Below are 14,062 nucleotides of genomic sequence, written 5' to 3'. Positions count from 1 at the left end.
AAAAAAAAAAAAAAAAATATATATATATATATATATATATAAAATGAATATATTAATTAACAACAAAACAAATCAAGCAAATAAGCCTAAATGGTTGGGATGATGAACATGTTCCAAAACTGATTGTAATGATGGTTCCAGATTCGGGGAAGACACTGCAAGCCATGAACAGCATACTTTGAATAGGAGAACTGCATGGAATGAGTGAACTCCTTTGAATGGATGAACTGCTGCAGAGAGCACCCAAGGAAGCTTCCCCCAAAGGAAGCTCCCTCCTTGGCCCCTGGGGCCCTGTGGAGAGCTCTCTGCCCAAGTTTGTTAACTGTTGAGCTGCTCACCACAAGGTCTGCTCTTACCTTGGAGGGCCACCTGCTCTGCCCTGCACAGGTCCTCTTCTTGCTCCAGCTGAGATATCACATCAGGTTTGGAAAGCAAAAGCCCTGGTTAAAGAGGGAAAAAGGACTTGGCCCTCAGCTTGGAAACAAAGAACCATGTCCTGGGTCCAGGCTTCAGCCCCTAGTGCCATCGCAAGGAAATCCCCCACTCCTGGGACTACAAGTTACAAACCTGTCCCAGAGGTAGAATGAGGGGCAACCCCTGACCCCTGTACCCAAAAGGGAACTGCTTCCACATCTTCCAGCCCATTCCAGAACAGCTTCAGAACTAGTACAGCTTTGAGTCCTTGGGGGTAGAATCTCCTTCCACGGGCACAGCCCCTTACCCAGGGAGACAAGATGCTCCCAGGTCTCCAGTGTCACCTCTCGGTACAGTGTCCTCTGGGCCAGGTCCAGTTGTTCCCACTCCTCCTGTGTGAAGGCCATAGCCACATCCTCGAAGCACACAGATGCCTGAAATAGGGCACTTGTTACTGCTCATGGACCCCAGGTCCTCATGCCCTCATGGAGGACCTGCTAAGGTCTAAATGTTGGTGTCCCCCCAAAATCCATACATTGGAATCTAATACCCAATGAGATAGTGTTAAGAGGTGGGGTCTTTTCAAGGCAATTAATGTCCTCATAAAAGAAGCTTAAGGGAGCCTGTGTTTAGCTTCTACCGTATAAGGACACAATAAAAGGTGCCATCTATGAGACAGCAGGCCCCAAACAGACTAAATCTGCTGGCACATTGATCTTGGACTTCCCAGTCTCCAGAACTGTAAGCAGTAAATTCTGTTGTTTATAAATTGAACACTCTAAGGTATCTTATTACAGCAACCCAAATGGACTGGGACAGCTCCATGTATGTAGTCTGTACCATTCCTTTTCTGGGCATCTCACCTCTTGCCAGTCACAGCAGTGGTCCTGATTTCTGGACTGGAAATGACAGGAACTCCACTAGGAGATCTTCACCCATTGTCTCTTTGCAAAATCACAGATTTGAAATGAGGTAAAAAAGATGCTCTAAAATAGCGATGGGTAAACTGCAGCCCGCAGGACAAATGAGGGCTGTGGTGTGTTTTCAAAAGGCTAATGCTATGAAATGAACTGTGTTCCCCAAATTCACATGTTGAACCCTAACTTCCAAAGTGACTGTTTAAGAAGATGATTAAGGTTAAATGTTTAAAAAGTATCTAAGAAGGTGATTAAGATTAAATGAGGACATAAAGGTGGGACCCTAACCCAATAGGACTAGAGTCCTTGCAAGAAGAGGAAAAGGCTGGGCATGGTGGCTCACACCTGTAATACCAGCACTTTGGGAGACCGAGGCTGAAGCATTGCTTGAGCCCAGGAGTTCAAGGCTGCTGTGAGCCAAGATCGTGCCACTGTATTCCATCCTGGGCAAGAGAGGGAGATCCTGTCTCAAAAATAAAATAAGAAGAGGAAGAGACATCAGAGGGCATGTGTGCTCTTTCTCTCTCCTCACTACGTAAGGACACAGTGAGACCGCGACCGTCTGCAAGGCTGGAAGAGAGGTCCCTCACCATTTACAGGGGACCCTGCAGGTCACTACAGTGCTTTAAGGGGACATTCCCCCAGCCAGGGGCTTCTATGCAGGTTGAGGGTCCAGTGTGGCTTTTGGGGTGTGGGGCTTAGCTCCACCCATCCTCAAAGGCCTGGGAAGCAACCAAAAACAAAATGACCAAAGCATAGACCTGGCCTGATGGAACAGGCACGGGAGACTTGTGCTGGGTCTAGTCCAGGGAGCTCTAGGCTCGGCCATGCTGGTGACGGGTATGGCACTTTACTGCAGGGAGCTGAAGTGCTTCACTGGGAAGCACTGGTCAACACTGCAAAGCACTCCTGTGTGACACCCTGCAGGGGCGGGTGCTATTCCTGGATCTATTTTACATCTGTGGAGACCAAGGCACTGACAGCAAAGACCCCCACTCACCTGGGGTGCAACCAGCTGAGAACGTGTTTCCATTTCCTCCTTGCACCTCAAGAGGCTGCTGTGGAGAGGGCAGAGGTCCTCAGAAGGCAACCTGGGGTGGAGAACAAGCAGGGATTCAGCCCCTCAGCTCCCCATGCTCCTAGACCCCACACCCACCCTACCTAGATAATGTGAGGGGCGGCCTGCGACAAGCAGGGCTTCCCAGGTACAGCAACAGGCCTCATGCCTGGGTACAGACCTGCGCTACCTCAGGCACAGGACAAGTGCCCAGTCACGTGCACGGCAACTCAGCTGTGAGCCCAGACAAGCAGCAACCCCCTCAACAGTCAAGGGAAAGGAGGGGCATTTTTCCTGTCATTTTGTGACTAAGTATGGGAGGCGGAGGCCACATGTCTAAGTAATTGTACCTTTAGCATATCACAGTGGATCATAAGCTGGTTTCAGAAATGATGACAATGGGGGCATGGGGACAAGGAGGATGTGACACTCCCCAGCAGGGCGGCACAGGGAACTTCCCTTGGCTCTGGGAGGGGGTACTGTCCAGGCATGCCCTCCCTTGGTCTCAGCTGGAAGTACTGCCTACTGCCAGGGCACGCCTGTCACCCTCTCTATTGAACTCAGTCACCAAACCCTTATCTTCTACTTGTCTAATCCCTTGGCAGCAGTCACATCACCGTCCCACCAAGAGTTTGGCAAAAACCCTCTTGAACGTGGCACCAAACCCTTCCCCACATCTGACTCCTATCGCCACATTGGCACTGAAGCATACCCTCTGCAGGCACCAATAGGTTACTGGAAACCACTGAGCATTCCAGAAGTGCACCCTGTATCTCTGCCTTTGTTCACCTGATCGCACGCTCGACCTGATGGTGCCTTTCATTTGCACACTGCTTTCCAGTTCATGAAGAGCCTTGAATTCTGACCCCGAAGGCCTGTGTGGTGGCTCACGCCAGGAATCCCAGCACTTTGGAAGCTGAGGCAGGAAGACTGCTTGAGTTCAAAAGTTCAAGACCAGCCTAGGCAACAAAGTAAGACACCCATGTCTACAAAAAACATTAGCCAGGCATAGTCTGCAGTCCCAGCTACTGGTAGGGGCAGGAGCTGAAGTGAGAGGATCGCATGAGCCCTGGAGGTCAAAGCTGCAGTGAGCTGAGATCACACCACTGGACTCCAGACTGGGCAACAGAGCAAGACTCCATCTCAATAAATAAATAAATCACTAAAATCTTAAGGGTTCTGGTAGAAAAAATAGACAGAATGCAAGAATAGATGAGCATGGTAGACCTAAAATGAGACAATTGAATTCAACCTGGGGCAAAAGAGCAAAACTCCCTCAAAAAAAAAAAAAAAAAGCAAAACAACTCCCATTTGGGTTAGAAGAACTAGAACAGACAAAGGCAGCCCCCTGCCTATTTGGGCTAGAAGAACGGACAAAGGCAGCCCCCCGCCCATTTGGGCTAGAAGAACGGACAAAGGCAGCCCCCCGCCCATTTGGGCTAGAAGAAAGGTCAAAGGCAGCCCCCTCCAGACGCTGAACACTTGTCATTCTCCCAGGTTTGAATGGTGGCATTTTTCTTGCCCCATATTCTCGGGAAAAAAATTTTTCTTTTCCTGGAATATCAAGTATCAAGCCATGCAATACAGAAATTTTGCTTTCTCTATGCCATATTTTAGGCAGTTCTTACCTTTCCCTTCAAAGGCTTGGGAAACTTCTTCCACCAGCATCATCTCCTGCAGATGTCAGCGTGCTGGGGACCAACTCCTGTCCAGGAACACAGAACCTAAGTCTGGGCCATCTCACAAGAGCCTCAACACTTGCAGCTGCTGGGATGTCACCCCAGTGATACTCTTATTTCCCAGGCAATCTCTTCTGAGACCTCTACTGCTCTAAAACACTTTTGGTGCCTGAGACCTCCTTTCCTACGCTTAATTCCTCAGGGAGACTCTCTCCTTCAGGCATGACCTTCATGGCAGGTCCCAATCTCTCCTCTGAACAGACATATAACATTCTTCAGGCAAATCAGGCACTCAAGTCCTTCAAGAAAACGAGGGGGTAGAGAGAGAGAGAGAGAGACAGAGAGAGAGACAGAGAGAGAGAGAGAGAGGAGTGAACAGCAAATTTAGTGCTGAAATAGAAGACAAAGACAATAAAATGCAAACAACTGCATTCAACCTCAGTGCCAGGGGAGCACAGGCAAGGCACCAATACACACAAAAGAAACGGAAGGTGAATGATTAGGACTGCTATTAGATGGCAAGTTTGGAAAGGAGTCATTCACACTCTTTACTAAGAAAGGTTTAAAGTATAACATAGGCTAAGACAAAAGGTGCAACTTGCAGGATTTAGGGTTGGTATGGGAACATACACATTTACCTGACTCCCAACATTAAACTTACTCAAAAGAACAAAGTGGGCCAGGCACAGTGGCTCACGCCTGTAATCCCAACACTTTGGGAGGCCAAGGGGGGACCATCGTTTAAGCCCGAGTTCAAGAGCAGCCTGGGCAACACAGGGAGACCTTATCACTACAAAAAATTTTTTTTCAATTGGCCAGGCATGGTGGTATATGCCTGTGGTTTCAGGTTCTTGCAAGGCTGAGCAGGAGGATTGCTTGAGCCCAGGAGGTTGAGGCTGCAGTGAGTAGTGATCATGCCACCACACTCCAGCCTCAGTGACAGAGACCCTGTCTCAAACAACAACAACAAAAAAAAAAAAAGAAAGAAAGAAAAAGAAAAAAATGACCCTTACCCCAAAAAGGTAAAAGCGAAACTCATCATTCCATGATGCTGGAATGTCACACTGCCACATCACACATACATTACAGGGAATGTGCAGGGCCGGCTTAGCAAGCCTGGGTTGTCCACACCCTGCACATTCTATTTTTTTGTTGTTCTTTTAGATGGAGTCTGGCTCTGTCACCCAGGCTGGAGTATGGCAGCATGATCTCAGCTCACTGCGATCTCCGTCTCTTGGGTTCAAGCGATTCTTCTGCCTCAGCCTCCTGAGTAGCTGGGATTACAGGAACACACCACCATGCCCACATAATTTTTATATTTTTTTTAGTAGAAATGGGGTTTCAGCATGTTGGCCAGGCTGGTCTCAAACTCCTGACCTCAAGTGATCCACCCACCTCAGCCTCCCAAACTGCTGGGATTTCAGGCCTGAGCCACCATGCCAATTCTTAAGAAAGGTCTGATCCTTGACTGGCTGCTGGGGGTAACCTCTGAGACCTTGGGATATCCTGCCCGATAAAACGTCTTTGCCTGCCTGGGGCACTACGCCACAATGTATTAGGCGAATCTCTGGAGCGGCTGAGTAGCCAAAGTAATTTATACAGGCTCTATGCCTACATGACAGATCCCCCAATAAAAAAACTAAGGACCAAGGCTTGGGTAAGCTTCCTGGTCCACATCATCATCTGGAGAATTAAACACTGTCTACACAACTCCACTGGGAGCTGAATGCTATTTTTTTTTTTTTTTTTTTTTTTTTAGACAGACTCTCTGTCGCCCAGACTGGAGTGCAGTGGCACAATCTTGGCTCACTACAACCTCCATCTTCTGGGTTCAAGTAATTTTCCTGCCTCAGCCTCTCGAGTAGGTGGGACTACAGGCGCATGCCACCGCACCTTGCTAATTTTTATATTTTTTTAGAAACAAGATTTTACCATGTTGGCCAGGCTGGTCTCACTCCTGACCTCAGGCGACCTGTCCACCTCGGGCTCCCAAAGTACTGGGATTATAGGCGTGAGCCACCACACCGAGCCTTGTAATTTTAATCTGCAACCTTTCAATGTACTAAACTGTAACTGTGAATACTATAGCTTTTCAGGAGCTCTGTGAGTCCTTTTGGTCAACCTGAGAATGGTCTCAGGGACCCGCACACAGTGAGCACCAGGCCGTCAGGAATTCTGGGAAAAGTGGGCCATTTCGTCACAGCAGTGGTCCTTCACCCTGGGGACAGTTTGGCCTTCAGGGAACATTTGGCCATGTTTGAAGACAGTTTCGGGAGTTTGGTGGGAGTGGAGCGGGGAGGAGGTGTAGAAGGGGACAACTACTGGCTGCCATCTGGTGGGCAGAGGCCATGGAAGGTGTAGAACTTTCTACAGCTCACGAGGCAGCCCTGGAGGATGATCTGACCAAAAATGCTGAGTGGAGAAACTGCTTTACAGGGAGGAAGAACCTTGAGGGCAAGGCTGTGTCAGACACAGGACTCTAGCCTGAGGCCAGCCTCACACATCAGCAAATGTGAAAAAAACCCACAGCCACAAAGCAGCAAGCCCTGTTTAACTTCACTACCTTCTTCCTGAACACGGAGAACTCAGAGGCCAGTCAGGACAGAGTAACGGCAAATACTGACGACTCTTGCCTCCCCTGCACCAGGAGACGAACCTCACCCTGACACCACCAAACCTGTGTCCTGTATCCCCTCCCTCTTTTGCCTGTCCCTTTGCAGGCTGATCAGGGCTTTGCAAATTTTTTTTTATTTTTATTTTTATTTTTACCATGACTGCAGTGGCTTGAACAATGGCCACATCCTAGTCCCTACAAGCTGTGAATACGTGACCCTACAAGGAAAGAAAGAACCAAGTTGAGGATCTTGAGATGGGGAGACTTGGGGTAGGTCTGATGTCGCCACAATGATCCCTACAAAGAGGAAGGTGGGAGTACCAGAGACAGAGGAGGAGAAGTGACAACAATGGGAGGCTGCTGAGGTAGAAACTGACACCCCCTCTGTACTGAGTGCACCGTAGACCCTCATGTATGTACTCCTCAGCCTGGAAACCTATGACATTGATCCTCACAGGTGTACTGAGAACATGGGGCTAAGCAGGGACGGGGGAAGTCCTTCCTGACCTCTCCTGCATGCTCTCCTCTCACATTCAGCCAATCACAAAAGCCTGTGTCCCCGCCTTCCAGGCACCATGCACCGCTCCGCAAGCCTGTCCCCGTGCCTGGCCCAGCCACTGTTTCTTTTGGGAGTTACCACCGTGGGTTCAATGGAGTCCTGCCTTTGACTTTCCTCTTCTCTCCCAGGAAGCCGCAGGGACACTACGGAGCAAAGCCTGTGTCACAGAACCCTGTGGAGTGCCAGCTTCCCACTGCCCTTAGGGGAAAGTCCAAATTCCTTCACAATCTCCAGAAATCCCTTCTCAGATCAAAATCTTAGCAGGTGTGGTGGCTCACGCCTGTAATCCCAGCACTTTGGGAGGCGAGGTAGGTGGATCGCCTGAGGTCAGGAGTTCAAGACTAGCTTGACCAACATGGTGAAACCTGTCTCTACTAAAAATACATTAGCCGGACGTGGTGGCGCATGCCTGTAGTCCTAGCTACTTGGGAGGCTGAGGCAGGAGAATCATTTGAATCCGGGAGGTGGAGGTTGCAGTGAGTTGAGATTGCGCCATTGCACTCCATCCTGTGCAACAAGAATGAAACTCCATCTCAAAAAGAAAATTTTTAAAAATCTCTGGGCACTCACCACAAACCTTGTGATGTCTATCAGTCACATGGAACACCTTCCAGCTCCCTGACCGCACCACACCCCACCTCCAGGCATGCTTTCAGGCTTCTCTATCCTCGGGTGGCTCCCCACCTTGCTGCCTTCCTAAGCCCTGCCTCCGCGCCGATTACAGGCCATGCCAACAAAGCCCCGGGCTTCTGGCACAGGTTCACACACTGAGGTGTCCGCTCCACTCCAACAGCATTTAAGACACAAAATGAAAACATGAGAAAGGCAGGGAAGATAAAAAGCAGCATGGAAGTCTCCATGGATGAGTGGGGAAAAAAGCAAAGTGAGGGTGGGTATGGGGTCCTACCTGTGGCTGCAAGGGTCTAGCTCCCTCAGCCCATGAGGGGAACCACTTTCCAGGCCGCGCTGTGCCTAAGACCAGGCCCCAAGATGAAAGCAGACCCACAGCGCTCTCAAAGGCTGCCAGGACCAGCAAGCTCCTGGCCCAGAGTGGCTCAGCGTCCTGTGGCTCCCGTAACCAATTTCCACAAAATTGTTGTCTTAAGATGAACAGAAGCTTGAGGCCCAGCGCAGTGGCTCACGAGCCTGTAATCCCAGCGCTTTCGGAATCTGAGGCAGGTGGACTGCTTGAGCTCAGGGGATCAAGACCAGCCTAGGCAACATGGCAAAATCTCATCTCTACAAAAGATACAAAAATTAGCCAGGTGTGGTGACACACACCTATAGTTCTAGCTAGCTGGGAGGCTGAGGTGGGAAGATTGCTGGAGCCTGGGAGGCGGAGCCTGCAGGGAGCCAGGATCACACCACTGCACTCCAGCCTGGGTGACAGACTAAAACCCTATGTGGGGTGGGGGGGGAAGTATGATGTTCGTTGTGGGCAAAAAAAAAAAAAGAAAGAAAATAAAAAAAAGTTTCATAGAATGAGGCCAGGCACAGTGGCTAACTTCTATAATCCCAGCACTTTGGGAGGTCGAGGAGGGTGGATAACTTGAGGTCAGGAGTTCGAGACCAGCCTGGTCAACATGGTGAAACCCCATCTCTACCAAAAATACAAAAAATTAGCCAGGCATAGTGGCTACATGGGAGGCTGAGGCACGAGAACTATTTGAACTTGGCGGGGGTGGAGGTTACAGTGAGCTGAGATACTGCCACTGCACTCCAGCCTGGGCAATGGAGTCCTAGCTACTTGGCAGGCTGAGGCACGAGAGCTGTTTGAACACGGTGGGTGGAGGCTGTAGTGAGCTAAGATGCTGCCACTGCACTCCTGCCTGGGCAATGGAGAGAGACTCTGTTTTTTTTTTTTTTTTTCTTTTTTTCATAGGAAACAAGAGACTCTGTCTTAAAAAAAAAAGTTTCATAGAATGATATGCACAAACAAATGGAGGCTAAAAAATGCTAAATAAGCTCAATGTCAATGTCCTGTTTGTGAAAGGTGTCACCCTCTGGAAAAGCTGGGTGAAGGACACATAAGATACTCTGTACTATTTTGCAACTTTCTGTAAGTCTATATTTCAAAATGAAGGGTTTGTTTTAAAAATAAGGATGGGGTTTTGCCATGTTACTCAGGCTGATCTCAAACTCTTGGGCTCAAGCAATCCACCCACCTTGACATCCCAAAATGCTGGGATTACAGGTGTGAGCCACTGTGCCTAGACATTAAGTTGTTTTTTAATCACACAAATTTTGAAATTGATTTATTTTTTAATTGATGAATACAAACTGTATATATTTATTATGTACAATATATTTAGAAATACATATACATTGTAGAATGGCTAAATTGAGGTAAATAACATATGCATACACATACTTTTTGTGAATATTTTACTTTCCTAGCAATTTTCAAGCATATAAAAGATTATTAACTATAGCCACCATAATCTAAAAATTCACACATATTTTAGGTTCATTGTAAAAAAGTAAAAGATGGAGATAGCTAAAAATAAAAATAAAAGCCGGGCGCAGTGGCTCATGCTTGTAATCCCAGCACTTTGGGAGGCCGAGGCGGGTGGATCACGAGGTCAAGAGATCGAGACCATCCTGGTCAACATGGTGAAACCCCGTCTCTACTAAAAATACAAAAATTAGCTGGGCATGGTGGCGCACGCCTGTAGTCCCAGCTACTCGGGAGGCTGAGGCAGGAGAATTGCTTGAACCCAGGAGGCGGAGGTTACGGTGAGCCGAGATCGCGCCATTGCACTCCAGCCTGGGTAACAAGAGCGAAACTCCGTCTCAAAAAAAATAAAAATAAAAATAAAAAAATAAAAATAAAAAATAATCCAACCTCTTAGAGACAGCCACCGTTACTATTTTGTGCCTACAGTCATGTGACCCATAATGACATTTTGATCAATGACAGACCACATATATGACAGTGGTCCCATATGATTACAATGGAACTGCCCTATACAGGTATGCCATTTTTTAATCTTTTATTCCATATTTGTACCGTACTTTTCCTATGTTTATATATATTTACATATTCAAATTCTCCACTGTGTTATAATTGCCTATAGTATTCACTACAGTAACATGCTATGCAGGTTTGCAGCCTAGCAGCAAGAGGCTGTACCACATAACTTGGATGTGTATTAGACTATAACCATGTAGGTTTGTATAAGCATGCCTATGATGTTCACGCAACAGTCACCTAATGACACATTTCAAACATATCCTCGTTATTATTGACAGGTAACTGCATTTCCTTTTAGAAAAATACTCTTTTGAAACTTAGCATCACAAAGTATGTCCCAATGCCAATAAACAATTTTTGTAATAGCTGTAATCACTCTAATAGCTGAATTTGATGAAGGGACTGTAGTTTATTAATAGTTGCAGCTTTGAAGAGTTTAATGTTTCTGAATATTCAGGACTTTTCCAAATTTCATCCTCACATCAGCCATATAATGGCCACTCTTGCCTTCACACATGCCTGCCTTTCTGCATGTGTATGTTTAGGTTAAATATTCAAAAGGAGAACTGCCAGGCAGCTCCCAGAATGCTGCACACAGGTACACATGCAAAGGGAAAAACTATTTCTTGAGCTATCACAACACAGTAAGAGAGGAAAAGCAGCAGTGTCACCATCAACGATGAATAACTCTGGGCTTACTCCAAGTGCTAGGCCCCAGGCAGGGATATAAATGTGATCCAGAGCCACCAAGGACACAACCCCAGCCTGTGGGGCCTTTTCTGAGGTGGCAAGGAGGTCACATGAGCAAACAGGCAAGAACAATGAAGTGCAGTCAGCACTTGATCAAGGAAAGACCACAGTTTGAAGTTTCTCACATAGTCTTTCTCATATTTCCTTTAGGTACACAATTTTTGTTTTATATCTATACTATTGGTTGTGGTCCATAAATGTTCAAGATTAATATATCTTATTCCTATAGTCTTTTATGACTATAGAGGTGATAAGTCCAGGCCTCAATCCTGTATCATGCCTGTAATCATGTAATCTTGTAATCATGCCTGTAATTCCACCACTGCTGTAGGCTGATATGGTTTGGCTGTGTCCCCATCCAAATCTCATATTGAATTGTAGCTCCCATAATTTCCATGTGTCATGTTGTGGTAGGGACTCAGTGGAAGGTAACTGAGTCATGGGGGCAGGTCTTTCCCTTGCTGTTCTTGTGACAGTAAGTCTTACAAGATGTGATGGTTTTATAAAGAGGAGTTCCCCGAAACACACCTCTTGCCTGCCATGTTAAGGTGTGACTCTGCTCCTCCCTTGCCTTCTGCCATGATTGTGAGGCCTCTCCAGCTATGTGGAACTGAAAGTCAAACCTATTTCCTTGGCTGTGCATGGTGGCTCACACCTGTAATCCCAGCACTTTGGGAGGCCAAAGTGGGTGGTTCACTTGAGGTCAAGAGTTCAAGACCAGCTTGGCCAACATCATGAAATCCCATCTCTACTAAAAATACAAATATTAGCCAGACATGGAGCACACACCTGTAGTCCCAGCCACTCAGGAGGTTGAGGCAGGAGAATCACTTGAACCCAGGAAGTGGGGGTTGCAGTAGCTGATATCATGCCACTGCACTGCAGCCCAGGCAACACAGCAAGACTCAGTCTCAAAAACAACAACTCTTTCCTTTATAAATTATCAAGTCTCGGGTATGTTTTTATTAGCAGCATGAGAACAGACTAATATAGTAAATTGGTACTGGTACAGTGGGGTGTTGCTATGAAGATACCCAAAAATGTGGAAGCAACTTTGGTCTGGGTAACATGCAGAGGTTAGAACAGTTTGGAGGGCTCAGATAGGAAAATGTGGGAAGGACTGGAATATCCTAGAGATTTGTTGACTGGCTTTGACCAAAATGCTGATAGTGATATGGACAATAAATTCCAGGCTGAGGTAGTCTCAGATGCAGATGGGGAACTTGTAGGGAACTGAAGCAAAGGGTGACTCTTGCTGTTTTAGCAAAGCAACTGGCAGCACTTTGCCCCTGCCCTAAAGATTTGTAGAACTTTGAACTTGAGAGAGATGATTTAGGGCATATGGCAGAAGAAATTTCTAAGCAGCAAAGTGTTCAAGATATGACTTGGATGCTGTTAAAAGCATTGTTTTATATATTCACAAATATATGGTTTGGAATTGGAACTTATGTTTAAAAGGGAAGCAGAGCATAAAACTTGAGAAAATTTGCAGGCTGATGATGCGACAGAAAAGCAGAACCCATTTTATGCGGAGGAATTCAAGCCAGCTGCAGAAATTTGTTTAAGTAATGAAGAGCCAAATGTTAATTACCAAGACAATGGGGAAAATGTCTCCAGGGAATGTCAGAGGTCCTCACAGCAGCCCCTCCCATCACAAGTCTGGGGGTCTAGGAGGAAAAAATGGATTTGTGGGGTAGACCCAGGGCCTTGCTGGTGTGTGCAGTCTCAGAACTTGGGGCCCTGCATCCTAGCCGTGGCTAAAAGGGGCTAACATACAGCTTGGGATGTAGCTTCAGAGGGTGCAAGCCCTAAGTCTCGGCAGCTTCCACGTGGTGTTGATCCTGTGGGTACACAGAAGTCAAGAACTGAGGTTTGGAAACCACTGCCTAGATTTCAGAGGATGTATGGAAATGCCTGGATGTCCAGGCAGAGATGTACTACAGGGACAGAGCCCTCATGAAGAACCTATGCCAGGGCAATGCAGAAGGGACATGTTGATTGGGTACCCCCCACCTCTGAGTCACCACAGGGGCATTGCCTAGTGGAGCTGTGAGAAGGGGGTCACCGTCCTCCAGACCCCAGAATGGTAGAGCCAATAGCTTTACACCATGTGTCTGGAAAAGCCATACTCAATGCTAGCCCAAATAAACAGCCAGGTGGTGGGCTGTACCTTGCAGAGCCAAAGGGGCAGAACTGCCCAAGACAATGGGAACCCACCTGTTCCATCAGCATGACCTGGGTATGAGACATGGAGTCAAAAAAGATCATTTAGGAGCTTTAAGATTTGATTCCCTGCTGGATTTTGGACTTGCATGGGGTCTGTTGCCCTTTTGTTCTGGCCAATTTCTCCCATTTGGAATGGGTATATTTACCCAAACCCTGTACCCACATTGCATCTAGGAAGTAACTAACTTGTTTTGGAACTTACAGGCTCATAGGTGGAAGGGACTTGCCTTGTCCCAGATGAGACTTTGGACTATGGACTTTTGAGATGATAATGAAATGAGTTAAGACTCTGGGGACTGTTGGGAAGGCATGACTGGTTTTGAAATGTGAAGACAGATTTGAGAGGGGTCAGGGCGGAATGACATGGTTTGGCTATGTCCCCACCCAAATCTCATCTTGAATTGTAACTCCCATAATTCCCATGTGTCATGTCATGGGAGGTCCTGGTGGAAGGTAACTGAATGACAGGGGCAGGTCTTTCCCATGCTGTTCTTGTGGTAGTAAATAAGTCTCATGATATCTGATGGTTTGATACAGGGGGGTTCCCCTGCACACGACCTCTTGCCTGCTGTCATGTAAGACGTGACTTTGTTCCTCCTTTCCTTCTGCCATGACTGTGAGGCCTCCCCAGCTATGTGGAACTGAGAGTCAATGAAAACTCTTTCCTTTATAAATTACCCAGTCTTGGGTGTGTCTTTATTAGCAGCATGAGAACAGACTAATACAGAGGTCAAAGCAAGAAGACTGCTTGAGTCTAGGAGTTGGAGACCAGCCTGGGCAACAAAGTGAGACCCAGTTTCTACAAAAAAATCAAAAAGTTAGCTGGCCGGGCGCGGTGGCTCAAGCCTGTAATCCTAGCACTGTGGGAGGCC

General features: G+C 47.2%; 1 protein-coding gene across 5 annotated transcripts in view; it reads right to left on the bottom strand.

The window, feature by feature from the left end:
* Window positions 1–14,062, bottom strand: part of ZNF544 (zinc finger protein 544) — a 26,082-nt gene that overhangs the window by 7,754 nt on the left and 4,266 nt on the right. Inside the window, exons 1-4 of one of the 5 annotated variants that reach the window (XM_037731746.1) lie at window positions 4,017–4,034; window positions 2,332–2,422; window positions 722–848; window positions 357–440 (exon numbers count right to left, since the gene is read on the bottom strand). The exons of 3 other annotated variants lie outside the window; for them this stretch is intronic. In XM_037731746.1, the coding sequence (XP_037587674.1) occupies window positions 357–440; window positions 722–848; window positions 2,332–2,364 (244 nt within the window). In that variant the 5' untranslated portion in view covers window positions 2,365–2,422; window positions 4,017–4,034. Of the gene's footprint in view, window positions 1–356; window positions 441–721; window positions 849–2,331; window positions 2,423–3,177; window positions 3,348–4,016; window positions 4,035–14,062 lie in introns of those variants that run through there. One more of the 5 variants, XM_017509616.2, reaches the window with a different exon arrangement.

Source organism: Cebus imitator, unplaced genomic scaffold (genome assembly GCF_001604975.1).
Source record: "Cebus imitator isolate Cc_AM_T3 unplaced genomic scaffold, Cebus_imitator-1.0 Scaffold417, whole genome shotgun sequence".
Classification (NCBI taxonomy): Eukaryota; Metazoa; Chordata; class Mammalia; order Primates; family Cebidae; genus Cebus; species Cebus imitator.
This window is presented reverse-complemented; position numbering and strand designations above follow the sequence as displayed.